This window comes from Corapipo altera, unplaced genomic scaffold (assembly GCF_003945725.1).
Source record: "Corapipo altera isolate COAL_440 unplaced genomic scaffold, ASM394572v1 71, whole genome shotgun sequence".
NCBI lineage: Eukaryota > Metazoa > Chordata > Aves > Passeriformes > Pipridae > Corapipo > Corapipo altera.
Window position 1 is genome coordinate 874,387 of NW_020884916.1, and position 27,616 is coordinate 902,002.

Sequence of the window (27,616 nt, forward strand, 5' to 3'; positions counted from 1 at the left end):
GAGGAGAGCAGGGCAGCTCAGTCCTGCTCCAGGGTGAGATTTACTCCCTCCCTTAAACTGAGAAAGGGAACCCGCATCCGGTTTCCACTGGGAAACTGAGAAGCACACAATGGCCATAAACAAGTGGCAAGAGGCCAGCCCACAGCGGAAGCACCATGTCCCAGAAAAGAGAAGGATTAGCCACACTTTCCCCCTGCCCCTCCAATCCAAGTACTCCAAGACCTTGAAAACATAAAGGACTTCCCCAGTTTCAGGCAGGAGGAAAGGAGGGATAACACTGGAGAAAGTGCTACTACAGAGTGTAAAGCTCTAGGGCCAAGGGATGGAAAGCCCACCTCAGAGTGCTCCTACCTGGTACAACCTGATGATATGTGGGTGGCAAAGCATCTTCATGATCTGGACTTCTCTAAATATCTTCTTCAGGTTCTCTTCATCCAGCTGAGTCTTATCAATGATCTTTATTGCAACCTACCAGAGGGGAAACAAAAGAGAAGTTACTGACCCAGCTGCATCATCCACACACCAGCTCACTGCACCAGGGCTGATAAAACCCAGCAGGGATGGAAATGGGGGGTGGTGTCGGGCTTCTAACAACTGAGGTATTTATTTATCTGTTTGAAACCAGAAGTGCTCTGTAACGCTACACTAGGGGAGTTTAAACAAGCCTAAGTGCTTCCAGTCAGCTGCTCTCCAGCCTCCAACACTTCCTTGCTTCTTTTCCCTCCACCTTCCCAGAGCTGGCAGCTCCCAGTTCCTTTGGGCATCAGAATCCAAACGGGGAGACACTCCTGTGCTAAGCACTATCTCACCTCGAGTCCACTCTAAGCAAGCTCCTCGTTTCATCCACACGCAGTGAGGGAATCTTTTCTGGAATGATGGGATGAGCAGGGGAGAAAAGGCAGAGTGAAACCTTGCTGGAGCAAACAGCTGAGAGAAAAAGCTACTCTGCCTGGCAGAGGAACATCTGCCCTGCTGCTTCTAAATCAAATCTCAGCCTTAAGTATCTTCCTCCCCACCATGGAACACCCGTGCAGGCGAGCAGCCCCAGCCTGCCAGCCGAGTGCGGGATTTGTGGGATGAATTACCATCCCCCAGCAGGTTTTCTTGCTCGGAGATGGCTCTCCCTGGGAAAAAAACCGCTTTTACAAATCTCCTGGTTGCTTTGCTCGAGCCTAATTTACACATGTCCTGCCCAGGAAGGCTGCAGGATCATGCAAAGGCCTGGGGAAGGGCATGCAAAGCAGCAGTGCCGTGAAAAGCACTGAGGATGCACAGCCAGGAAGATTCAACACAGGAGCTCGAAGCCCAAACACAGAAATGCTCAAATTGGACCAGGACAAGTGCTCCGTGCACAGTGACACGCCAGGACCGTGGGCACAAACCCACAGGGGCACACGACCCAAACACACGTCCCTCTCCTAGTGCCAACCCCAAGTGCAGGGCTAAAGGGCTCTCACAGGCACGGTGCTACTTGGAGAAAAACGACCAAAGGACCTTTAGATACTTTAAGGGAATCTTTATTTAAGGGAACAATCTGAAGCACATGAAAATTAAGCTCCACATTTTACGATCAAATCCCTGCCAGGGCAACAACCGCCCTGCATGTGAGCAGAACTCCAGCAGAATCCTGAAAAGGCACCCAAGCACAATAAGCTGTTTCTTTCATTTGAAACCTTTGATTCAGAGTGCAGGAACGACTCCAGGAGCCTTCCAAGTCACTGAGCATGCTTCCTTACAGCGGGAGCGGGAGCTGGACGGCGGCCAGGTCTGGCACTCGGCGCTGGGAGCTGCTGGCAGGAGCAGGGCTGGAGCTGAGGCACAAGGTGAAACGGCAGCCCCGGCCCCACGGGGGCTGTCAGGCACTAAAGGGGCTGTGATTAACGGGGTTGTGATTAACGGGGCTGTGATTAGCGGGGCTGTGATTAACGGGGTGCTGAGCCGGGCCCCGCTGGCAGAGCTCAGCGCGTGGCTCCTCGGCCGCGGGGTCGGCGGAGCTGCGCTGCAACAGCTCCAAGGACAACGCTCAGGAGTGGGCTGGAAAAGCTAAAGAGCCAGAGGGGGATTGGGAAGCACTCCCCACACGCTTTTCACCAAGGATTTTCCTGCAAGAACGGGCTTTTGTGAAGTTTAAACATAAATATACATAAAAGCTAAGAGACATTGCCACGAAGAGCGAAGCCAAGATGTCTACCCGGAGACATGAGTCATTTTCAGGCCCAAATACGCAAAAGAAAATCCACAGATCTGGAGTATTCCTAAGCTCCTTACTCATTTCCCACCTCTATATTTGCTCTAAGGAAATCTCATTTCCCAGCTTAATTATATGGCTTGAGTTGACACTCTCAGCCAGGTTCAAGGTATGCAGAGCACCTGATCGCACCCAACTTGGTCAGTAGGGCCAGACACAACACAACTGAACTACTCTGGTTTTCTCTGATAACAGGGGCAGGGAGAACCAGGTTGTCACCTCTGCTGTCACCTCTGCTGTCACCTCCCCTGTCACCTCCTCACGCTGTGGGATTTCCACGTGGTGTGCTGAAAACCCCACACCCACAAGACACACAGTACCTGGATCAGCAGCAAAGGAACACAAACAGCAGCCAGGAGATGTTGTTCTTGTGAAGGATCTTATCCCAAGTTCAGCCAAGCAAACCCAAACCCAAACCCATCCTCAGAAGTTACACGGAGGAGAGACCTGGCGTTCCCAAAGGGGTTTCTTCCAAATGTTTTCATTCCATCCAAATGCCTCTGGCAACTGATGTAACGTAAAAGGCAAAAGTCTCCTGAAAAACCCTGGGGAAACCACCTTGTGCTCCCGTTTCAGGAACTGCAGAGCTTCCTCAGGGCCGTTTGAGGGTGGAAGTAGGAAATCCCCTCCGTGCTCCGTGGAGGGAAAGGAAAGGCAGGGAATTTCAGGGCTGGGGAGCCGTGTTCCACCCGGGGCGCCGCAGAGGAGCTGCAGTTGGTTTGTTCCAGAGGTTTGCTTTGGATTCCTTTGGAGAATTGCTTTTTTTCCAGAGGGAAGGAGTGGTTTAAAGGCTTTCCAGAACAGACCAAGTTGGTTTCTCCATTCCTGCATTTCCCAGCTGGCAAATGTTCTCCCTTCCCTCGAAAGATGATTTGAGATTTCAACAGAAAAGGACTGGCTGAAGTCCTCAGGTTGGACCAGCAAGACTGACTCCATCTGAAACTCAGTCACAGGGAACAGCCACAATGGATCCAGCCCTTTATTTATTTATTTATTGGAGATTATATATTGGGGAAAAACAACCAAAGATATCTTTGATATCTTCAAGGGGACAATCTGAAGCACATGAAAATTAGCCTTCATATTTTATGAAAAAATCCTTGCCAGGGCAATAACTGCCCTGCCTCCAAATATAAAAAATATTTATTTAGTAAGGAAAGTGCCTGCTTTCCTTCCTCTGGGAAAGTCCTCCCTGCCTGGGCCTCCTGACCAGGAAAGAGCTCTATGACTGCACAAAGTCCTCACCCTCCCAGCCATCCTTGCAGGTCATAAACACAATTTGGCAAGTTTTGGTTGCAGTTCTTCCTGCTGCTGCCAGTCACTAAACCACCTCACCCCAGGACCAAGCATCAAGCACAGGCAAACACTGCAACCAAAGGAACACCAGCATTTATGGCCCCACTAGAAGCAGTGTTCTGTATTTATTCAAAAAGAATCAGTTTCAGGTAGTTGAAATACTAAAATAAACCCCAAACCCAAAAATCAAGTGCATTCCCTCATGCTTACAAACATCACATAACAGAGAGTGAGCAAGACTAAACATCATTAAATAAAGCACAAATCCAGCTACAAGTAGAAGTGGAAGAAAACCATGATCTAAATTCTTAAACAATGAAATACTCTAAAAAAGGAGTCTGAGAAATTAACTATTCTTTTATCAGAAGTTAATGAAGCTTACAGGCAGGAGGATAAATGCCAAGCCTGGAGCATGCATGCTGCTACCAATTAACGAAATGTTCCCTCCACTTCTAAACAGCTCATTTATTCCTTCTTGGATCCAAGTAAAACTTACACTAGTAATTTGAGGAAAGAATTGTTATTTGAAAGGAATGACAAGCTGCTAAAAACAATTGGTAGAGGGTAGGTAAGGTGTTCAAACTGACACCTGCAGGTTGCTGTGGAGGCCCCGCTCTTTGGAGCCAGGTGGCTTTTGTCCATTGTTTTTCCAGATTTTTCTTCTCCTGGTGCACTTCAGCTGAACACTGCTCCATATTTTTGTGATCCTACAGCTGTGCTGAGTATGTGTGCACGCCAGGCAAAAGCCTTGTGAGATGGAGTGGGAATTTCAACCCCATGAAAGCAAAAGTGGTGGTTGGGAAAAGGAAGGAGAGGTACCAAAACTCCACAAGGCCAAAAGGGAGCACGCAGTTATCCCTGATATCAGCATGTCCCACTGCATCCCACGGGAAGTCAGGAGGGACAGAAGGTACACCTCAGGCCAAAACAGCAAGTTGCCTTCAGTGCACCCAAAATGCTCAGAGATGTGAACTCAGGCTGCCCCTCTGCCCTGAGCACTGATCATTTGCTTCAGCCTAGTGAGTGGAGTTCTGGCAATTCCTGCTCTCAGACACACAGGGTTCTCCTAAAATTCCCAAAGTATAACTACAAACATTATAAATTCCTAAATGGCCCCGAGATACCAGATTTTCAAATCTGGCAGCCAGCAGAGCTAAAGATCATGCCAAGGTGAGGAGCTCCTAAACGAGGCACAAGGTTTGGAATTGGAGAGAAAACCAACTTGCAGGAGTCAATATTTATGATGTTTCTCAGCTGAGTGTGGTTAATAATCTGACAGACTTCCTTGAAACTATACTGCCCTGCCAACAAGAAGGGAAATGAACTGCTGGGTGCCCGGGCAGATGGGCAGGAGGAGGTCAGGGTGGCACAGGGGCAGGGAGAGGACAGGCACCCTGCTCTGAGCTGCTCCAGCCCCTTGGAAGGCTCTGACAGGGAAAGAGGTGGAAGCACAGTCTGTTTTCAGTGGAAATGAGCCATGGAACAGTGCATGCTTCCTTTTTCTTCTGTGCTGTGAACAAAGGAACAAGCTCGAGATCCTGGCCTGGGCAAACATCTACTCCTTCATGCCATTCATCTGCATAGATCTAATTATAACTGTAATTCAGCTATAATTAAACTTTCCTGCATGAATGATCATTCCATAAAGAAGGCACCTTTTCCATTGCAGTTCAGCTGTTTCTGTAGCAGTGACAATCACAAAACCCCACTTCTTTCAGGAGGAGCCCGTGTGCCCTGTCTGAGCAGTGACTGCTACAGAAGTGGAATTGTGGCAGTGGCATTCCCTAAGTCAGCACGGATCTCCTCCATGGGACGGGAGCCAACAGATGGCACCGGCAAACCGACTGCACTGAGAAACTCAGCGTGTTCATTTGGGAGCAAGACATTTCCTAGAACTGCTCTGAGGAGTCCTCCTGCTCCACATTCCTCTCGGGAAGCCCTCAGTAAACACTCACTGGATGTCTTCTGCTGTGGATGGACGTGTCCCTGCAGCTCAGCTCCCATGTCACTCTGAGGACACGTGGCAGGGCACAGCCCCACGAAGAGCTGTCACCACAGAGGGTCCTTGGACTGATAAATGGATAAGCCTGGAAAAGGCTCATCCCCCTGAATTCCTCTACATTTGCAGTTATGTCAGCTGAGGAGCCCTCTCCTCTCCGTCCACCACAGCTACAGCCTTCCTGGGCTGACAGCGTGAGCTGTCAGAGGGGTTGACAGGGAACAACTTCCCTTCCCAGTTGCTCCAGCCTGCCAGAAACACTTGGGAAGCTCAGGAACACGGCCTGTTTGGATTAAGCAGCTGCTGGAGGGGTAAAAATCACTCCCATAAGCAGATATTGAAGCTGTACAGGACCTTCAGGAGAACCCCAGAAGCAGAGAGCAGAACTAAGACACTGAAGGGGTTAAAAAAGAGGGATAAGGAACTATATACTGGAGATGATATGCAGATTAGCTACGTGTAGAGGCACTTAGCTGGCATATGGACACACGGTTGTGATAAAAACACAGTGTGAACTCCAGGCTGCTGCGGGTCGTGCCCCTTTTCGGGAGCTCAGTGGGATGGATGTCACCCCACAGCAACGCCGCGGTTCCGTATGGACAGTCGCTTGGCAGAGGCACATGTTTTTCAGGCAAGCTGTCAGCACAAGCCTGCTGGTGTGTTTGGGGTCACTAAAAGTGAGCTCTCTACATGCAAATAGGCAATTTGTACAATTTTTAGTCGTAAGAAAGCGCTCGACAAAAAGGAGGCACTGACACTGCAGACGCCCAGACTGCTCCTGGCAAGCTCATGGGCAGAACAGGGGCATCTCCTCCTCAGAATTAACTAACCAGCAGGACCCACCTAACTAAAAGTGATACAGCAAATAAAACTAGGCCACTCTGCAGCAAAATCAGTGGCTTTTGGAGGTGGCATGAATGCAAATATTGGCAGCAACTGAAAGCAGGAAACTGTGGACGAAGATGTGCACAGAGAAGCTGCATTTGCTCAGGAAGGAAGTTCTCACCTTGTCCACATCCCTCTGCACAATCAATGCAGGGACTTGTGTCTTGCACAGGGTGAAGAAAATACTGATGGTGTTATGAGAAAAGTCAATACATCCAAATCCTCTTGGCCTGCTGCAACGTTAATACCCGGCTTGTGTGAGCGCTGTGCTCTGCCATGACCTCTCCTTGTCCCGGGGGGAACAGCACTGGGATTTCAGTGACCAAAGCACAAACCCCACATTTACATTTACAGCTCAGTGAACCAGCTCCACCCAGGTTAGAAAATCTCATCATTTTATGGCACATATGACAGCCTACAAACCTCACAGTCAGAGGAAACTCATCCACAGCATCCTCAAGGAGTTCAGCCCTTACCCATGCTGACAACCAACAGACCAATTCCTCCTTTTCCAGTCCTGGATTAACCCTATGCCAGCAGCTGCAGCTTCTCTTTACACACAGAAGCCACCAAACAGGCACAAGAGGGGAGTGCCCTGCCTGAAACTCACTGCTCAAAACAGGACCCTCAGTGCCAGTTCAGTGGTGATTTAATCCCAAATGCAAATTCTTTCTGTTCCTTTTCTGGAAGTTGCAAGGGATGACAGGTAAACTCTGGCACATTCAGCCACAGCAAGGGAGAAATCGTGCTCTGCAAGCCATGAGCACCCTTGGTTGCATTGCTAGAGCTTGGCTTCCTGTGCTCTCCTCCACCTGCCACCCTCACCTGGCATCCCAGGGCACAAACCCTTCTGCAGAGCTTCTCATCATTTCATCACCTGGGGCAACAGCAGGAAACAACACAGACACTCCGAGTTACCTCCTCTGGCTGACAGACACTGCACCAGAGCGCCCTGAACAGCATCAAGGGCACTGGGATTGCAGGAAAAGGCAAGGGAATGGGAGCTGGAGATGCCCATTAGATAAACAAACCATTTCCGTGCATGAAGAACCTCCCGCTGCAAACGGGAGGTGCTGGGAGGGTGATTCCATGAATTATCACCTCGGGCTGCAAATACAGACCTGGGAAGAGGCTGAGTAGAGGGACAGGACACAGTACTCCACACAGAGCTGCTGCTGCTTGGCTGGGAAGAGCACATCCAGGATGTAGGGAATTACTGCATATCCCCACAAAACCTGCCGGCTGCTCAGTGATTCCCTGGGGCTCCAGGCTGACCAGGAATCCAGGGGACCAAGCAGTGACCAAGGAGCTCAGCTGGCCACAGCTTAGCACAGGAATCCCTTAAGCTACACCACATCTACCTCCAGCCTTTATCCTTCTTAATGACAAGATTTCCAGAGCTTTTTAGAGTTCTGGTCAGACACTGAATCTCCCAGTGCCAGCCACTGCTGCCTCTTCCTTCTTGGCTACAGCCAGAGACTACCTGGGATTGAGCTGAAGGCAGAGCAAGTCTCAGCAAACCAGACTGCAGGCAGCCACACCTAACCACCTCAAACACAGATATGGCATAGCCACACCACTCCTGTCTCCTAAATTCCACTGGGTTCACGCTGCATTACAACTGACCTCTCCATCTTTTCATTTCACACTCTGTTACAGGAGAAAACCCCTCCAGCTCCAACAGCTTGAGCTGACATTTGTGCCAGTAATTTGTTTTTAGTTCAGAAGCCTTATAAAATTCCAGTAATGCTTTCCAGATGCAAGGCTGAGAACTTCACAGGAGTCAGAATGTGAACTAGAGGTGGTATGGAAAATTATTTATTTGATTGAGGGAGGAGAGCAAACCACACCCACAAATGCCAGCCTACAGTGAGTACTGGTACACTGAAATACATCCACATGTCCATCCACAGACAGCAGGCCTGGGCTGTCACTTAATCAGACTCCTTCATACCTTGACTACAAATGCAGAATATCTAAAAATCAGTATTAAAATTAGCTTAAGCCAAAGGGAAAGAAACTGAAGTAAAACCCAGGTAAAGAACCCTTTCCCCCCCACAACTCTTCCTTCTCTTCTTTTCTGCCTCAAGACCTTTTGATCTGAACAGTGTCTTTATGGCAGAGATGGAGACTTCACAAACCCTCAGAGCCTTTCTGTGGCACAGACTGAGCTCTCCCAAGCCTGTGCTTGCTCCAGTCAGTTCACAAAGCTCAGCTGCACATCAGGCCCCTCTCTGGTCACATCTAACCCACGTGCAAGTGTAACGTGTCATACAGACCCCAAAAGAGAAAGCAGCTCCTGCTTGCAGCACTAGCTGTGCCCCTGTAGGAATTCCAGTGGGATCCAGCAGGGCAGTTCTGAGTGGAAGGAATGAAGGCTCAGCCATGAACGTGGCTGTGGTGCAGCCCTCTGATCTGCTGACAGTCAGCAGCGCTACCTCCATGGCTTCCATGCAAATTAAAAGCAATCTTGGCACTCACTACACAAAGACTGCACTTGCTAATTAAAACCGGTTTTTGAATGAGCTTAAACCAGTGCAGAACCTCATGGAGGTGCATTTAAATCAATGCAAACCAGTTAACCAACAAATGGCATCAGAAAAAGCAGATCCCGGTCACGTAAGCTCCACTGCTCCGAGGAGGCTCAGATGCAGGCGCTCTGACAGCAGATGGGAACACTGCAGTTCTGCCTAGGCCTGACTGGACTCCTGCTGGAGCTACAGCTTGGCCTCCCACTCACCTGTAGGCAAGCAAAGCCAAGAGGCAAATCGAAATCTGGGAGGACACTTGCCCACCCTGGTCCCCTTTCAGTCCAGGTCACGCCATTCAAACCACTTCTTTAATTGTTCTCCACTCAGTTCAGCAGCTGAACTGAGGCATTGCAACCTAAACATCCCATAAAACCAAATAAAATTCAGTTTACCAACAACTTGAGTACCCATTTGTCAATATTAGGACAGGAGAAGTTTGTTGTGCATGGGAACTGACATCCCTGCAGGCATCTGATCCCAGCATCTCCCAAGATTGCCACTGTGCCATTTACAGAATTATTTACAGAATTACAGAATCATTGAGGTTAGAAAAGACCTCCAAGATCATCGAGTCCAACCTTTGAACAGACACCCCCCTGCCAACCAGCCCAGAGCACTGAGTGCCATGTCCAGTCTTTTCTTGGGCACCTCCAGGGATGGGGACTCCACCACCTCCCTGGACAGTCCCTTCCAATGCCTGAGCACTCTTCTCGTGAGGAAATTCTTCCTGATGTCCAATCTAAACCTCCCTTGGTGCAACTTGAGGCTGTGTCCTTTCATCCTGTCCCTTGTTCCCTGCGGGAAGAGGCCAATCCCCACCTTACTACGACCTTTCAGGTAGTTGTTGAGAGCAATAAGGTACATCCTGAGGCTCTTTTTCTCCAGGCTGACCCCCCAGCTGCTCCTCATGGGACTGACTCTCCAGACCCTTCCAGAGCTCCGTTCCCTTCTCTGGACACGCTCAATGTCTTTCTTGCAGTGATGGGCTGACAAAGAGCCAGCGCTGCCAAAACTGGAAGACCCACCAGTGTCCAGAGAATCGTTTTCCTCACCCACCTGCTCTCCAAGGGGCCCATTTCCCACCCTGCTGCTGCTCCTGCCTGCAGCCAGAGCTGGAGGAAACCCTACGGGGCTGTTACTTGTGGGAGCTGCTCGAGCAACACCGACCTTGGAGAGAGTTGCTTAGCAGCAGAGTTTTGGAAATGTAGTCGCATGCAGGAAGAAATCTGTCACAGCAGGAGACGCATCAGGAATGCTGCACGGCAGGGCCACAGCTCCTGCTGCAAACTGAGCCCCAGTGGAGACCTTCCCTCGGAGCAGAGGGGCTGCAAGGTACGGAGTAGCCTTGTCTGAGGGAAGGGCCCAGCTCAAACAGCAATACAAGTCTTTAAAAGCTGCCGGGATATTGCAGCAAGTAGGTTTTGAAAGTGTTACTGAAAGTTCCCTGGATTGTCATTTTGCTCTAATTCAGTCACGACCTAAAAATGCGAGTGATGAGGAAAAATAGAGCATTTCAGGTACAGAGCGTCCAGTCGGAGCCAGGTCTGAATTACTGGATTAGAAAATAACAAAAGCTCAGAAGTGGGGAAATTCAGAAGCTGGTGTGCATGAAGTGATGTGTTAAGAACATACTGTACGTCAGGGTGTGAACATTTTTAAGCAATGCTTATAATGCAAAGAACACTACTGGGACTGAGAGGAGAGGGAATACCTTAACCTCACTCCTGTCAAACAGGTACAGAGCAGCCAGCACTGGGACACCACAACAGGTCTCTCAACAAGAGTAGCTATTCTTTAATGACAAAAAACAGCTGGCTTTTAATGACAAAACCAACACACACAGCAAGAGCACCTCTGGCTTGGTTCCCCAGCCTGCTGTGCACCACAGAAATCCGACTGCTGTAAACTGTTATCAGGAAAAACACCTGGCACCACACCAGGATGTGCAGCAGAATCACAGATTCACTTAGGTTGGAAAAGACCTCTAAGATCATCAAGTCCAACCTGTGACTGATCACCCCTTGTCCCCCAGCCCAGAGCACTGAGAGCCACAGCCAGTCCTTCCTTGGACACCTCCAGGGATCGGGACTCCACCACCTCCCTGGGCAGCCCCTTCCAGTGCCTGACCACCCTTTCCAGGAAGAAATTTCTCCTGATGTCCAGCCCGAACCTCCCCTGGCTCAGCCTGAGGCTACATCCTCTCCTCCTGTTGCTTGTTGCCTGTGAGAAGCCGCCAGAGCCACAGAGAGCATTTGCACTGGCTTCCAGTTTATTTCCCGAGGCTCTGCAAGGGTTAAAGCAAAGGACTTCTGGAAGATATTAAGCACTGATGTCTTGGCTTCCCTTCTGCAAACAGCAACAAGCTCCAGAGGAATCTGTCATCCCATATAACAATCCCTTTCACTCAGCCTCAGCGGCCTGTTCCCTTCTCCTCGCCACAGCCCGAGCACAGTGGCTCCGTGCTGGGCTCTCACACTGGATTCTGCCCACATTCCAGGGAGGAGGCCAGGCTCTGCATACACAGGACCTCTAATGTGCACTTAGATTCAGAAGTGTAATAGCTCCTGGTTAAAAAAGAAGGCTGTAGAAACGTTAAATATCACACTGGGATCACCACAGTACCACAGAAAATCAAAAGCGACGGATAAGATGGAAGGAATCACTGTTCCTCTTCATCTGCCACCAGGTCCACTTGGGAATATGGTATTCTGGGCCCTGAAACAGACTTGCACAGATGTTTTTCTAACCCTGTAAGCATTGGGTCTTTTCTATACCAAAGTGAAACCAGTGGGATATTCAAAATAAACTATAAGCAACAGCCACGCACTTGCAGATAAGGAATTTTCCCCCAATATCTAAGATTTCAGATACATCAAATGCCTCCACGTGCATCATCCTGCTGTCAGCAGGGACTGCAAACAGTGCTCCCTCACCAGCATCTCTTGAACCACAATCAGGATGTGACAGTGTCACCTTTATCTCTGGGATTATTTTTAAGGTGCCAATCCTGATAACACCATGGGACATGGAGCACACTGGGCGGGAAGGGGATGAGATTTTGCCAGGAAAGCCAAGGATAAAGCGGAACGCCCGATCTAGATGATGCACTCTGGAATTTTTAGAGGCTGCCTTTGCAGTGGGAGCCTTTGTGCAGTGTGCCAGGATCAGATGGCAGTTTCTATGGGAACAAACAAGCAGTGGCCCCGTCACAAGATGTCTTGTAAACGGCACTTTGGTGCAGCTTAGCATGGAACATCCCCCCCGCTCTGCAGGGCCAGGGCACCCCAGGGATGGGTTTGGGATCAATACCCACGGCTTTGCAAGTCTGTACCAGCCAAAGGACTCGTGTAAATCAGTGGCACCAACCCAGCCCAGCCCAGCCAGAAGACACCCACCTCTGGGAAAGGTACAGCAATCTGGAGATTAAAAACACGAGGGTTCAGCATTTCTTACCTTCCAAACCAGATGTTAGAGCTCATGACCATCCACCCTCACCCCCCCTGGAAAGCATCCCCAACATCTACAGGCTGAACCTGAACCCCTGATGAAGGACCTGAGTCTCAGGGAAGTTTCCCATGCTGCAGTGTAGCCTGGCAAAGATGTTCCAGGTTGGCTTATCAGCTGAGAAGGCAGAAACATAACAATACACACAAAGTATTTTCAAATACAAAGCCAACACAGTCATTGCATGCAAAATTTTGAGTCCAGTCTTTGTGTGCACATAAGGCTCTGGAAGGCTGTAGTTCACCTCTCAGATTCTCCATCACTAATGGTGTTTGCTGTGTGCCACAAACCCCAGTCACTCGAGCCCGCGCTTGGCTCCAAGTGGAACAGAAACGATCAAAGCAGTGAGACACAATTTTTTTAGTTCTAAACATCAGAATTTTCATCAGTCACAAGACTAAAGCAGAAAGCAATTTTCTTCTCAAAACCACTGCCTCTATTTACCATTCCCACCCCTTAAGTTAATTAAAAATCCTTCAATTAACTGATTTAGGGAGGGTTAATGTTATTGTCAGGAAGACCGGTTCCCCTGGGCCTGAAAACAACTGTGGCTGCCTCCAGCCCCTGATTACACAGAACATTTTCAGACTTAAAGGTTTCAGAATATCACCACCCCTCACTCCAGAATTGTTATGAAATGAAGTGGAAATTTTTAGAAATAAAAGCCAAAAGTGAAACTTAAAGGAATGCAGCCTTCAACACGTTAACCCTCAACAACCAAGATAAAACACATCCAAGCCATGGAGAGCCCCTTCCTCACCCTCATCCTACATGGGCTTTGCAGGAGAAGCAAAACAAACCATGACAAATTTACCCCCAGTGAGGTGGGAGAGCCACTGGCTGTCCCCAGCCTGCTGCTCTCAGCAGAGTTTATAATACCACAAAGGAAGATGCAAGGTTGGCAACCTGGGTTCCATCATAAAGTCTGGCTTAAAATAAACTGATGTTCTACAGTGGTATTTCCACTGAAGGGTGAGGAGGGAATACCTGAATAAAGTCAGGAATTTCCTCACTTTCAACAAGTGAAAAGCTCGAAGCCTGCTGAGGATAAACCACCCTTGTAGTTATTTCCACTAAGATCGTCCAGTGATGTCACAACACAAGACCTGCCTCTTAGAACTTCAGAAAGCTTCTGCTCCCCCCAAAACCACAAAGATTTGCTTAAAATTTGAATTTGTTTCATAACAAAGCCAGCTTGACAGAAGAATCTTCCACAGCAGTAACTGCACAGACCAACTTGTTAGAGAATCACCTTTCACTTGGGCGCAGAACTGAATTGCAACACTAGAGAAGCCTACAAGGCACTTCCAACAAGAGTATCTGATTTCCCTTATCAGCAGAAATGACTTAAACCCACAGATAACAGTGCTCAGGAGCTGAAAACCTACTTCAAAGCCAAGGCATGATACAGCCCTGGGCTCTCAGGGCCCTGTGGCACAGCATGGTGTGAACAAAAGGGTGCCCAGACGGACACTGCCGTGGGATTTGGGAGCAGAGGCTGCCAAAGCCCCCCAGGAACCTGCCTCACGTGCAGGGCAGAGACCTGTGACAGATCCTGGGTGTCACTCCATGGCAGAGGATGGATCTCATGCTCATGATTCACTTTCTCTGCAAGCTGCAGCACAGCACAGCTCCGAGGAGGGAATTCAGGTAAGGAAGGGCAATGGGAGCTTCCCACTAATCACCCCGGCCGAGCCTCTGCCTTCCAAATGTCACACACGGCCATTAGCCCCAGGTTGGTGACAGCACGTGGCAAAGGGCCAGAAATCAAACAGCAACGGGTGTCACTCCTATCCCTGCTGCTCCATCCATGCAAATCAAACTGATTCCAACAGGCAGCACCAAGGGCTCAGGTGCCCGAAGAGTTCTGAGAGGGATTCTGCCCTGGGCACCCTCAGGACTCACAAGTAACCACGGCTGTCACCAGCTCCAAAACTTAAAGCAGGGGACAATGGAGTATTTTTGGAGCACAGACACTGCTATTTTGAAAGCACTTCAGCGCTGTAGTACCCAAATTCTAATTGTGGCTGCTGCTTTGCTTTGCCACCGTAAATCCTGTTCCGAGGGAGTAAGACAGCAGCCAATACATGAGCGTAGGCATTGCACAACTGGGCTTCTACAAGCACTTGGTGTGAAGAATAATGTTCTTAAAAGATTTAATTTCTAGGGAATGTTTAAATACTGAAGAGTAAACACTGAGTCAGAGACATGCACTAAATACAGGTAAATGCAGCAGGGGCACGTGGAAGCAAAGCCGCAGCCTGGAATTCTCTCAATGCCTCTCCTTGTACGTGGGAAATTCAGGGCCCACAGAGGACAAAGCCTCTTTTATATATGCAGAAACTGCAAGAAAACAAAAACCAAACAAATACAGCCAACCTACAGATCCGTTTGGGGGTCTTAGACCAAGTCTGCAGCACACAACTTCATGTGTCTGAATTTTGGGTATTTGAGCCGCTTCACACATATAAAGCAGGTCAGACAGCCCATGGGATCCCAGAGTAACAGCAGCACAGAGTAGACAAGTCCATGACCACTGCAAACTTCCCACAGGGGAAGCACTGTGCAACTTTGGGAGGTGACTCAGTGACTCTCACCAGCACTGCTCCCTTCCACACACGTGAACCAGGCTCAAAATACATCGCTTTTCCCCTGTCACAGTATTTCCTATTTATTCCAAGCAGCAGGTCAGGACTCATTGCACCAGGACACTGACCAGACATTCCCATTTGCTTTCAGTAGACTGAAAATATTTACTTTCCCAAGCACAAACTGATGTGCTACTAAATCATTCTACTTAGCCTAGACCTTAGAGGTGCACATAAAAGCAAAAGAACTATATATTAAGGCAACTCTCCAGTTCAAACAGCCACAGAACAGGGGTGTGTTTTCCTTGACTGTACAGCACCGGGATAACAGGCATTTTCTGATCCCAAACTACCCTTCCCAAAGTGCAGCAGCAGGAACTAAAGCTGTTTGGCAGCATCCAGCACGAACCAGGAGCGTGGAGCTTCCGAGCACGTCACGGCTTTTGTTAACCCCCTCACACAGCTCAGCTGCTCCTGCAGAACCAACCCCCGGAGCTGTGGCAGGAACAGAAGGCAGATGGGAGCTCATAAAATCTCTGTGACTTCAGAAACAACATGGGTCAGTCCCAGTCAGGGGTTTCCCTGCTGACACCTTTCCCTGCCCAGAACCTGCACATCCCTGCCCTGCTCCACATCCCAACAAAGCTCAAACCGCTCTCAGCCAAGGGATTTCTGCCTCCTCAGAAAGAAAAAGGGACCATAGATAGTTCTCTGCAAACTTGGCAGGCCATGTGGGAACTGATACAGCCAGGGTGGGCAAGCTGGAGCCAGGAGAACAGTTTTGGCTTCTAAACTAGAAGCCTGAGAAATTGGAAGTGGCGCTCCATTTGTTTAAATTACCTTCTGAAACCGTGCTCCATATGTGGGAATAAACAGTCACTCTGGTAGCCCTAAACACTACCAGGAGTAAATTGTTCCAAGATGCACATCTGCACTTCCCAAAGATCAGACAGAGGGGCTGCCAAGGCAGGGCTTCATTTCCCTTAGAGGACTTTTTTTGTTGTTTTCAGAGCTCTTAATTGAAAATGGCAGCCCAGAAAGGTGCTATGCATGGAACAGACCATCATTACCCCTGTCTCATCAAATAAAGGTCTCAGTCTGTCCTGCTGCCTTGGAATCACAGAATTGTTCAGGTTGGAAAAGCCCCCTAAGATCAGTCCAGTGACACTGCCAAGGCCACCACTAAACCATGTTCCCAAGTGCCACATCTACACAGCTTTTAAGACCCTCCAGGGATGGTGACTCCACCACTGCCCTGGACAGTCTGTTCCAGTGCTGGACCACTCTTTCTATGAAAAAGCTTTCCCTAATATCCAAACTAAACCTCCCCTGGCTCAACTTGAAGCCGTTTCCTCTTGTCCTGTCACTTGTTCCCTGGGAGCAGAGCCTGACCCCCACCTGGCTACACCCTCCTGTCAGGGAGTTGAAGACAGTGAGAAGGTCCCCCCGAGCCCCTTTTTCTCCAGGCTGAGCCCCCCCAGCATCTTCAGCCACTTCTCATCAGACTTGTGCTCTCGACCCTTCTTTGGACTTGCTCCAGCATCTCGGTGCCACTTGGAAAGCAGTTTTCCATATTCCTGCACATCCACAAAACACAACAAAATTGCAAGTACAGATGCAAGCTTTGTAGTGAGCCTTTCTTATCATAAGGATGGCCGGAGTCCCGTCTTGAGGGCAGGATCTCCATTCTGGAGGGAGCTGCTCCATCCTTATGGACACGAAGCCAGAGCAGGGCAGGTTTTTTACACTCAGTTTTTTACGTGGCCCCTGAGCTCCAGCACTTGAGAGCCCTCAGCCCTGGGCTGTACAGTCAGAGGGGACTTCAGCCAGGAGCTCATACTGTACGGCTATCGGATGACATGCCCAGTAAAACAAGCTGCCTGCCTTCTAAACCTGGAGTATCACAAGACCACTACATAAATGTCAGGCCCGGGAGCTCACCAGTGATCACAGCACAGCACACACACAGCCCTGGGCAGCACTGCCCCACTCCCCTGCTCAGCAGCCAAGACACAGGATACGCCCCAAGACCTGCAGTAATTAAGCACAGAACTTCTGTAACAGGCCTTAGTTTTGCAGTTCTGCCTCTCTGGGGATGTGCACAGCAGTCAGGGCACGTCCAGAACCCATTGTTGCCACTGGAGTACCCGAGTACAAGAGCTAGGGAGTTATTTAACAACCAATTCACCAGCTTTGGGCAAAAGATTTATTGCAGCTGTACAAGAAAGCATGGAAAAGTGCAGCAATCCAAACACTACCTTATTCACACTTGGTATCGACGTTCACCAAAACTTTTCCTTGCTTTTGTGTCCGGAGAAGGGAATGGAGCTGGGGAAGGGTCTGGAAAGTGAGTCCCATGAGGAGCAGCTGAGGGAGCTGGGGGGGCTCAGCCTGGAGAAAAGGAGGCTCAGGGGGGACCTTCTGGCTCTGCAGCCCCCTGACAGGAGGGAGGACCTGGGGGGGGTTCAGGCTCTGTTCCCAGGGAACAAGGGACAGGAGGAGAGGGAACGGCCTCAAGCTGTGCCAGAGGAGGTTCAGGCTGGACATCAGGAGGAATTTCTCCATGGAAGGGGTGCTCAGGCATTGGCAGGGGCTGCCCAGGGAGGTGGTGGAGTCCCCATCCCTGGAGGTGTCCAAGGAAGGACTGCACATGGCACTCAGTGCTCTGGGCTGAGGGACAAGGTGGGGATGGGGCACAGGTTGGACTTGGTGAACTTGGAGGTTTTTTCCAACCTCAGGGATTCTGGGAAATATTGATTGCTTGGCCTCAGGGAGCTGATTTACACCTTAACTGCACTCTTCACCTCTTCAGCATTTTTAACCATCCAAGACACCTGCAACAGCTGGAATGCCAGAGAAAATGGTGATGGTTAAAGGAAAACAAATAGACCTTTGGGCTGCACAAAGGTTCCCAAGCACCAAGCCTGGCTGCAGAGCCATCCATGGGAGCTGTGCAGCTCTGCTGAGTGCACACTGAACCAATTACACAGGAGCCTCCCAAGACCCACACAACCTCGGGAGCTATCACATTATAGATCCTTATGTAAGGCACAGTGACGTAAATCCAGGCTCCCCTGACACACAGAGGGTGCGAGATGAGCGAGCCTGCAGGAATTTCAGATCACATTTCCCATCTCCCCTATTCATTCATTTGTATCATTTGCCATGACCTTGCTCTCCAGGGACATATATTACCAGAAGGAGATAAATGAGATTTTTATTAATTTGAACTACAGCAGCAAGAAACTAAGGGCACTGTCTCACAAGGCTGATTAGTATTTTTTCTCTCTTTAAATGCAGTTGAAAAAAATGTTTATTTACCCACTGCAGGACTGGTCACACTAACAATCATCACCACTCTCAGTGGTACTGAGGAGAAGAAAGAGTCGAGCAGAGCCAGAGATCTGTGTGGTGCAGGAGAACTGTCTCTGCAGAACCAAGCTGTGTCATGTTAGCTTGACTTTCTATGATTCAGGTACAAAATGAAAATGAGTTTCTATTCTAGCACGTACCAAAAATTCCTTAAATGCAACAGCTGCCTCAGGGAAAACAAGAACTTTTCCCTGGTAATGGAATGTGGTAGAGTCTCAGAGAATAAATAACAGTGACATCTGAGATAACTATAATGGGCCAGGGTCATTACATGCACCTTGTAAAGAACCCACGAGCCTGCTGGGGAGCAAGTCACTGCCATCAGCAAAGACCTACAAAAAGGGGTTTCCTACAAGCTACAGCTTCAATGCATCACATTCCTCTGCTCATTCCCAGACATAACCAACAGGCTTGGAGGTCAGACTATAAAACCTGCTATGAAGTCATTAGCTGCACCCTCATAGCACACAGCCTGTGTGTCCTGGGGAGCTGCAAACGACAGGCCCATCATTCCAGCAGGATTAACAACTTGGAAAGGCTTAAAACTTTAATAAAAACAAAAATCACATTAAGAGGAGTTAAAAGTTTAAATAATGGTTTCACACCCTCACAGAGGCAAGTCCAGCTGCAGGGCCAGCTCGCAGGGGTGACTGAGCCATGAAGGTGCTCAGTGTCACCAGAGGAGCAGGACATGGGCACACACAGCACCCCTCGGCTGGGCAGGGCACAGCTACCCACGGGCACAGAGCATTGCAGCACTGCCAAGCTGAAATCATTCCCAGCTTACTGTTCAGGAACAACTAGTCCAGGGAGCGCAGCTCACCAGTGCACAGATAAACACAACTGGAAAGCAGCCCAGAAGCGAGAGCGATGCTCCAGGAGGAGGAAGACGTGGCTGCTAATGAGCAAGACAGGCAAGCAGCTCTGAGATAAGGTGCACACTGAGGGCAGTTTCACAACAACCAAGAAAAAACAACCCTACATCAGCAAGTCTGGAGGAACAGCCTGGAATTATCTCTCAGCAAACCTTCTGGGACACACTCATCTCCACAATCACACCACAGCCACACAGGCTCTGACTCTGGCAGCCCTGAGACCGAGGTGTGCTGCTCGTACAGAACGTGCCTCATTTCTGGGCAGCAGTTTTGCAAGATGCAACTCTCCAAGGAGCAGCTCTCGAGGGATGGATCCAGGAACTACGCTGCAGCAATGGCACTCCACCACAAATTGGCACAAGCAGCTACAGAGCCTCAAGCACAGTCCCACAGCTAAATGCAAAACCAGCCCATGTGCTCAGCACAGCCCGTGGAAACCCAAACAGAGCTGCAGAGCAGCTGGTGAAGCAAAATGAACAGCAGCACAGCACCTCAGCAGGTGAGGATCAAACTGCTTCCACTCGGAGCAGAACTCGTGCTCTCCCCTCCTTCCCCCTCACGCTCATCCCGTGTCCTGCTCTCCGAGGGGAAGCTGGCGAGCCGAGGGTAAACAGCTCTGCTCGGTCCCTCTGGGGAAAAAGAAAGAAAAAAGCTTTCCTACGTCACTGAGATGGAATGTGAGGGAACCAAGTGCACTTGTAGGGGGAGAAAAAGGACAGGCTCACACTCCAGTGTGTCTGTACACAGCACTTGGTGCGGAAGACACACACGGGGCATCCAACAGTGCATCTGCTAAAGATCCCTTTAGCTCTGAGGGTCTGAAGAGATATTTTGGTTCGTAGAAAAGTTATGTTAATCCAATGAATCATTTGATAGGAATGTACAGTCATCCCAGTGCAATGGAAAATGTAGAGATTCAAATGCTTGATGTACGCATCCAGCATTAAAGGTTAGGGGAACACTTCTTCCAAAGGCATTACTCATCCCTGCCTCGGCTGCACATCCCTGCAGAGGTGTGCAGGAAGGAGGATGAGCAGCATCAATAACTTATCAGCTGCGGTACAAAACCACCAGGTAAGAGCCATAAAAAGGAGAAAGCAAGGCCTAAACCACCCCAAATGTAGTCCTTGTGGAGCAGGGCACAGATTTCCTTCAGGCTGTCACTGCATCTCAGAGTGGGTGGCCTAGGGCAGCTCTACCCCACTCTTACTGCATCCCAAGACATTCCTGAATGGTGGGACCTGCCCTTTTGCAAGCATTAGGAGAAACTCCCTGTCTCAAAGAGCTGCCAGAGGGTTTGCTGAAGTGCTGTAGCTATTTACCTAAGGAGAAAGAAGAAAAGAGTGCAAGACTTGGTTGGAAACAGCAGGCATTCTGCACTGCACACATGCTCTCCTGGGCTCCTAAAGCTACACTCAAGAAGGGCAGCCATCCAGTCACAGACCAGAGGTTTTTTTGCAGAGGCTGTTTAAGGAAATTAATTTACAGCGACGAGGCACCACAGCAACCCCATATACAGCCCATTCTTTACTAGGGAAGGGTTTATTTACAATGCCATGACGTTTTCTGATGTAAAAAGTAACAGCACACAAGCAGATGATTCCCTCACGCTCCCTGAGCTCTCTGCACCACCGTTCTGCAGGAAGTCTGGAAGACAGGCAGTGGATTTACCCCGACAGGAGGTGAACTGGAATCTCTCCCATGCCACACACCCTCCTCAAACCCCTCCTCAACTGCACTCAGCTCTGCTGAGAAGTAACGCAAGGAGAAGAGCATATGGATAGATCCAAAGCTATTCTGAATCACTGCTGGCTGCCAGCAGACATATTGCTGTCATTAGCCTCTAGCTCAGTCGCAAGATTTGTTTCTGAAAAGTCTTTGAGCCAACAGATTATATAAAGCTCAGACCCTTCCTCTTCCACATGAGCTGATAGCCTCCTTGCTGGGTGGCTGGTGTTTGTGAGGAAAACATTCATCCCTGCACAGACAAGGATGATGCAGCTAATCAAAACAACTTCCCTGGCCAACAGTCGGTGGTGGTGCAGACAAAGCTGGCGCTGCCACATAATGATCAGGATCATGAATAGAATCATGGACTGGTTTGGGTTGGAATGGACCTTGAAGATCATCCAGTTCCACCCCTGTGCCATGGGCAGAGACACTTTCCAGCAGACCAGGTTGCTCCAAGCCCCAACCTTCCCACCAGGTCACCCCATTCCCCACCTCAGCCCCCCTCCCCACCGCGCTGGCTGCCCCATGGAACCGGCTCATTAAGTCACGAGCACTTGCAAATAACTGCAGGTTACTGCCGAGGGTTCTCTGTATCTTTTATCTAAACAAAATGCTACAGGACCAGGCTTGTTTCATGCAACAACGCCCTTGTAGTTTCTACTTCTGATAGCAAGTGAGCAGTTACTTCTGCACACCTCACCCAGCTTACCTTTTTCACCTTTTACAAACCAAGGCTGAAAAACATTAAAATATATTCTGTCTTATGAGCTGTTAAGCAAAGAAACCCTTTTTGGTTTCTTTATTAATACACAGCAGGACTGTCCCCCCAGATTCTGATAAACTCCTTGTGGTTTAAGCTTACTGGAAACCAGGCTTCCTACCTTGCTACTTTCATATTACTCTCTCTCATTAAGCAATTTAGATACCCGAGTAGTAAATCAGAAGTGAAAGGACTTAATCACAAGATCTAAACAACACTTGTTCTTCGTCAGCTCGTAACTCCTGATAACTACCTCATCTTCTGGTCAAAGCTGTCTCACACACTGCATTATCTTTACACCTTTGGGTGTCTGAAGAAGGTCAAACAAACATGCTGTAGTTTCCTCGTAGAACACTGGTAGTACTCCTGTGGTTGGTTAATACTTGCAGTGGGCACGAGATGTATTAATTCCCTAAGCTCTGGTAACTCAGCTGTAAATAACCAAGGTCCCTGCCCTAAAAACAGTCTAAAAGAGACAAGGCAAGTGCAGAAGCCCCAGTGGTGGTGAAGCACAGTCAGCCAACCCAGTACACCACCATTTACTCCTCAGAAACTCAGTGCAGCTCGAGATGTGCTTCATCCAGCAATTCTCAACACAAAATACATAAACAGTCCCTGGAGCACAGATGGAAGCTGATCCCTATCCCCTCCCAGGGGAGTTCCCTCATCACTAGGCTACAAAATCATGTTCCCTCTTGCTTTCAGCCTTTGATGATACAAATCTTACGTTCCTTCCTACACAGTGCCCCGGTTTCAACATGAGAGGCAGAGCCTCTCCTCCCTCTGCAGCCAGTAGCTCGGGGATTTGGGCACCCTCAGAGCTGCAGCCGGGGCTGCCCCAAGGCTCGAGGAGATGCCTCATCTGGTATTGCAGCCAGTGCCATTTCCCACCTCCCTTTCACTCACCTACTGGGTTTGGTGCTCCTCTGCCACCATTGACCTGGGGTGCAGCTGATGAACCCCACAGAGGCACTCACCTTCCCTGCCTGTGGATTTGCTCTTCCCATGAGAGCAGGGTGCTGGAGGGAAGGGTCAATCTCTTGAAGAGCAGAAGTCATTCTGCTTTTGTCCTCACAGCAAACCATAGTTGTACAACAGCATTTTGCCATAGTTTGCTTTTGAGGACTCCCACTCTGACGGCTCATGACTCTCCTGCAGGGCTGGTGCTCACACAGCACCTCGTGCAGCTGCCAGGCCAGGCCCCAAGGTGTGCTCAAGGGGACAGATGTGCTGTCCACAACCAGCTGGAAAGGCCCCAGAGCCAAGCTGGGGGCCCTCGGGAAGGCAGAGGATGAGCTACCAAAGAGCAGAGGACAACTGTGCCCACGGAATTAAAAATACCTCTCCTGATCCTCCCTCGCCCTGCTGCACAGCTCAGTCCACTGTCCCACCAGGGAATCCCCACTCCAGGTATGGGTGCAGTGCACGCAGCTCAGGTGCTTCAGGTCACAGAAGCAGCGAATCTTGTAGCTTGTATTATACTTTAAAAAAATCCAATTGAAATTCAAGCTCTATCACAGCCTTGTACTGCAGCTTCCCAGAGTCCTCCAGCCGTTTGTTCTCTCCAGGGAAGACAGATAGGTTGCCAACCAAGAACTGCACTGTGGGATTAGCCAATGTTTATGAAGTGCTTTAAAGATTAGAAGTGTCACCTATGTGCTAAATATTTCCCTGGCACTATCAGCTTGAACAGCAACCGAGTATCTTGTATCTGCTCCTGCTGATCTTGAGCTGGTTGCCGAAGGCGTCACTCAACCTGACTTCCAACCACCGTGTTTGGCACTAATTCCAGGGACGGTTTTAGACATATCGCAGCAGAGGACAGAATCAGGGAACCACTTAAACCCTAACTTCTGAAAACTACTAGCAGAGTAATGACAGTAATATCACCAGGAGAGGCTTAGGGATTTATGTTTTTACAGCATTGTCATACGTGTGCGTGAGATGGAACACTCTGGAGCGAAGCCCAACCGTGCGAGGAGAGGCACTCGCTGCCGCTCACCCCGGTGGAACTGGCTGGGCAGTGCCATGAAAAGGTACTTTGTACACATCAGCGAGAATGGATCCCAATTCCTTCATTCCCCAAAAAGCTTTCTGCAGCAGGATTAAGAACCTGAGCAGTGAGTCCCAGCACAAAGGAGAGCAGCACAGCACTGCTCACTCTGTCTGTGCCACACAAACACAGACCAAACAGCAAGGATACACACATTTTCCTTCCTTTTTTCCTCTTGTTCCCGTATCACCTAAATTTCTCTTCCAGCCTGTGTCAAGACCTTCCCACTACCACCACTATCACAGAGCCAAGGTGTAACGTTCAGCTGGAGATCTGTGTTTCCTGTTCACACACCTTTTGTCACCCGTATTCCACCCATCCTCAGAGGTCTTACACTGCATATAGGTCTAGAAACATCAAAAATACAGAACTCAGCCTTCCCATCAGCCTGTGGGTTTCACCAACAGCAGTAGAATCCAACAACTATTATCAAGCAGTCAGAAAATGAAACATTCAGTTTCTAGAGTTTACTCTGCACTGGAGAGAGAAAAACAAAGCTGGAAATCCCTCACTTTATAAACAACAGCTCCTCTGAAAGCACTGTCAATAGGAAGTTGTTGCTCTAAACTATGTACACATTTGGCTCACAGTTTGCCAACAGTGAGGAAAATGAACTCCACGGAAGGATTCCCACACCACGAGCCCAGCGCTGTCACTCTCAGTGGATGCTGCCAGGGCCAGAGTGGCAGGACCACACCAGCAGGAGTTGATTTGCACCTTTGTGTTGGAACAGGGCACAATTCCCTTCCCAGCCTCACCAGCTCCATAACTCTTCCATCAGCCACAAAACCACCCAGACAGACCCAACGAGGCACGTCAGCCCCGTGCTTGGGCTGCACCTGCCCTGGTGCTGTGTCTGCCCTGCGCCTGCCGAGCTGACCGCGCCGACAGCCAGAGACACAACCACAGGACACCCAAGGACAGAGGGGCCATCACAAAGAGAAACATTATCCAAAGCCAGAACAGCGTCACCAGAACAGTGTCACAACACTCTCTGCCCAGCAGTGGGGCCAGAGGCCTCTTAACGCTTAACACAAACAGCCAGAGAACCAAAAGCAGTGCTCCTCAGGCAGGAGGGCATCTGGGAGAGGAATCTCCCCAAAAGCTGACAGGGTAGGAGCCACAGCTGAGGTGACAGTGCTTTTCCCACGCAGGTGTAATAGTTTCCCATGGGACAGGAAGGCTGGAGCCCCAGCCAGGCCCCTGCTGGAGGTGTCCTGCTCGGGATAACCCCAGCCAGGTGTAGTGCACACGGGTCGGACCGTGCGCAGGTCGGTGTGGCTGACAGCTGCCTCCGACTGCAGGTGACTCACTCAAGTCACACATCACAAACAACTCTTACTCCAGCCCTGAAATAGGAGGACTATGAAATCTCAAACCACCCTCCCGTGACACTGCCACTCTTGCAGAGCCACTTGCAGCCTCTCCTGTGCAAAGCCTGCTGAAAACAAAGGATCAAAACAAACAGAAGACTGGAACTGCCTTCAGTATCTTAAAACACAATTAAGATAAGGAAAAGGAGCCTGGCAAAAAATAAAAAGCTATCTTAATCACCATTTTAATTGAGAGTGGATATTCTTATTCTAACCAACCACTGGAGCATCCATCCTAGCACTGAATCTCACCACTGAACTCAGATGCACAGCTGAGGTTTCCACCTGCAAGGAGGAGGAGGCACCAGTGGAGACACTGCAGAGCAGCCTTTGTTCTGGGACCCAGCGAGGAAAACATCTGCTCAGCCCAAACCACTGCTCCCTCCAACTCGATAGGATCTGACCTCGGAGGACAGGAAGCAAGCTTTGTTCCAGGCAGCAGGGAGGGCGGTGCTACCACACCGACTACTGTGCACGGTTTGGGACTCTGGAGACCTGCAGGTGGTAAAACAAGAAGCGTTTTGCTGTTCACCTCAGACACGTAACTGCTTCGGAGCAGCCGGGGTGCCTCTGCAGAGCTGCTCTTGTTTGGACAAGCACGTTTGCTCTGGTGACTATTTGAATGATGACTCACTCCAACAAGCCAGGGCACCCTACCACACACAGCCCCGAAGTGCTGACTTAGGGCTTGGGATGCAAATCCGGCAGGAAGCAGTGCTTCCCGACCAGGGCCACCCAGGCCTGGTCACTGCTGCCATTTCCCTCCTCCAGTTCAGCTGTGGCCTCGAGGACGAATCCAAAGAGAAGACAGCAGGAATAAGCAAATTGTATAAAATATTCTTGCTCTCAGAGTACTTCTAAAGTTGCTTTTTTTCCCCCCCTTTTAGTATTTGTTTTCTGCAAAGCTGACAGCCCGGTTGCAAGTTCTTTGTGTGCCTCTGAGGGGCTCATGGCAGGCGGGTGCAGGACACCTGCCCAGCACTCCTTCCCAGGCTCAGGAATGCTGCCCAGCACCCTGTCCCTGGCTCAGAGGCAGACCTGTGGCCACCCCGCTGGTGGCACTCCTCCAGCCACTTCCACTTTTGTCTCCCCAAGCATGTGAGAGTCACAACCCGTGACGAGCCCGGCAGTAATTGCCGGATCGATTTCGACGCTCCTCCGGCCAGAGCAACGCCTGTAACTGTAAACCATAAACCTTTTAATATCCTGCTCAATTATGGGGAAAACAACTCCTGAGTGGCAGCACCGTGGGAGCATTGCTCAGAGCCTGCTGCTGTGTGTTCCACCGTGGCCTGGGGCCTGCCTGGGGATGGCCAAACCACATGTGTTGAGAGACACAGTTGGGGGGACAGAAGCAGAGACGGCTCTTCCATGTGTCACTGATGCCAGTGCTGCTCAACCCTGTCCTGGTGACCTCATCGAAGGGCTCAAAATGCTGGAACACATGGAATGAGAAGATGGATGAGCAGACTCGTGGTGTGCCATCAGAACGTGATCTGGTGCTCATGCAACCCGTGGGCTGTTCACAAATCCAAGAGAAAGAGTCCAAGAATTAAGCAATTACGCTGGGCATTGTCACATACAACCTCTCTGTTATTTACAAACAGTTTCAGAGAAAGGGAAACAATCTGAATGACTGTCTGGCATTTATAAAACATTCCCTTCCACTGTGGCCTTCCCAAAGCATAAAATCATGGAATCAAACACTATCCTGAGTTGCAAGGGACCCACAAGGATCAAAGTCCAACTCCTGGCCCTGCTAAGGACAGCCCTGAGAATCCCACCATGTGCCTGGGGGTGTTGTCCAAACACTCCTTGAGCTCTGGCAGCCTTGGGGTAGTGACCACATCCCAAGTCAGATGCTCTGCTGACACAAGCATGAGATGGGCAGAACCCACTTCTAATTCCCAACCCCAAATCCTGAAGTTCATTGTCACCTTACCAGCCCTTTACATCACGCTCTCTTGCCCAAGAAAAGGGCAGGTTTGGAGACACTCAGCCTGCAGAAGGCTCCCACCTTGCTCCACACAGACCTGACCTCCTTTTGTCTCGCTGTGCTGTGAGCAGGGCTTTGTTGCCATGGTGAAAGCTCTGACACGTTTAGTTTTCCCACTAATTTCCTGCTGCACTAAAGCAACTGATGCTTTGCACCTTGTTGCTATCAGAGAGCAACAAGGAACCCCAACACCCCCACAAACTGTTCGGCCACGTGGTGGTTAGTTTGCCCACAGCACTTTTCAAGGTAACTTTAGTCACACTTCTTACATAAAACCTCATCTAGATCAGGATTAGGTGCTCCCTTCATGTTGTCTCAGGACATGCAAAATTTGACACGCTTCTGAAGAGTTTATCTGCATCCTAAACCCATCTGCCTTTTAATTTAAGCTCTACAAGTGATTTG

The 27,616-nt window shown here is 49.7% G+C and overlaps 1 protein-coding gene across 5 annotated transcripts in view; it reads right to left on the reverse strand.

Annotated features, from left to right (window-relative positions):
* The window catches only part of SIK3 (SIK family kinase 3), a 74,014-nt gene that overhangs the window by 36,631 nt on the left and 9,767 nt on the right, over window positions 1-27,616 (reverse strand). For all 5 annotated transcript variants that reach the window (XM_027655372.1, XM_027655376.1, XM_027655375.1 and 2 more), the window contains exon 2: window positions 352-468. In XM_027655372.1, the coding sequence (XP_027511173.1) occupies window positions 352-393 (42 nt within the window). In that variant the 5' untranslated portion in view covers window positions 394-468. The remainder of the gene's footprint in view (window positions 1-351; window positions 469-27,616) is intronic.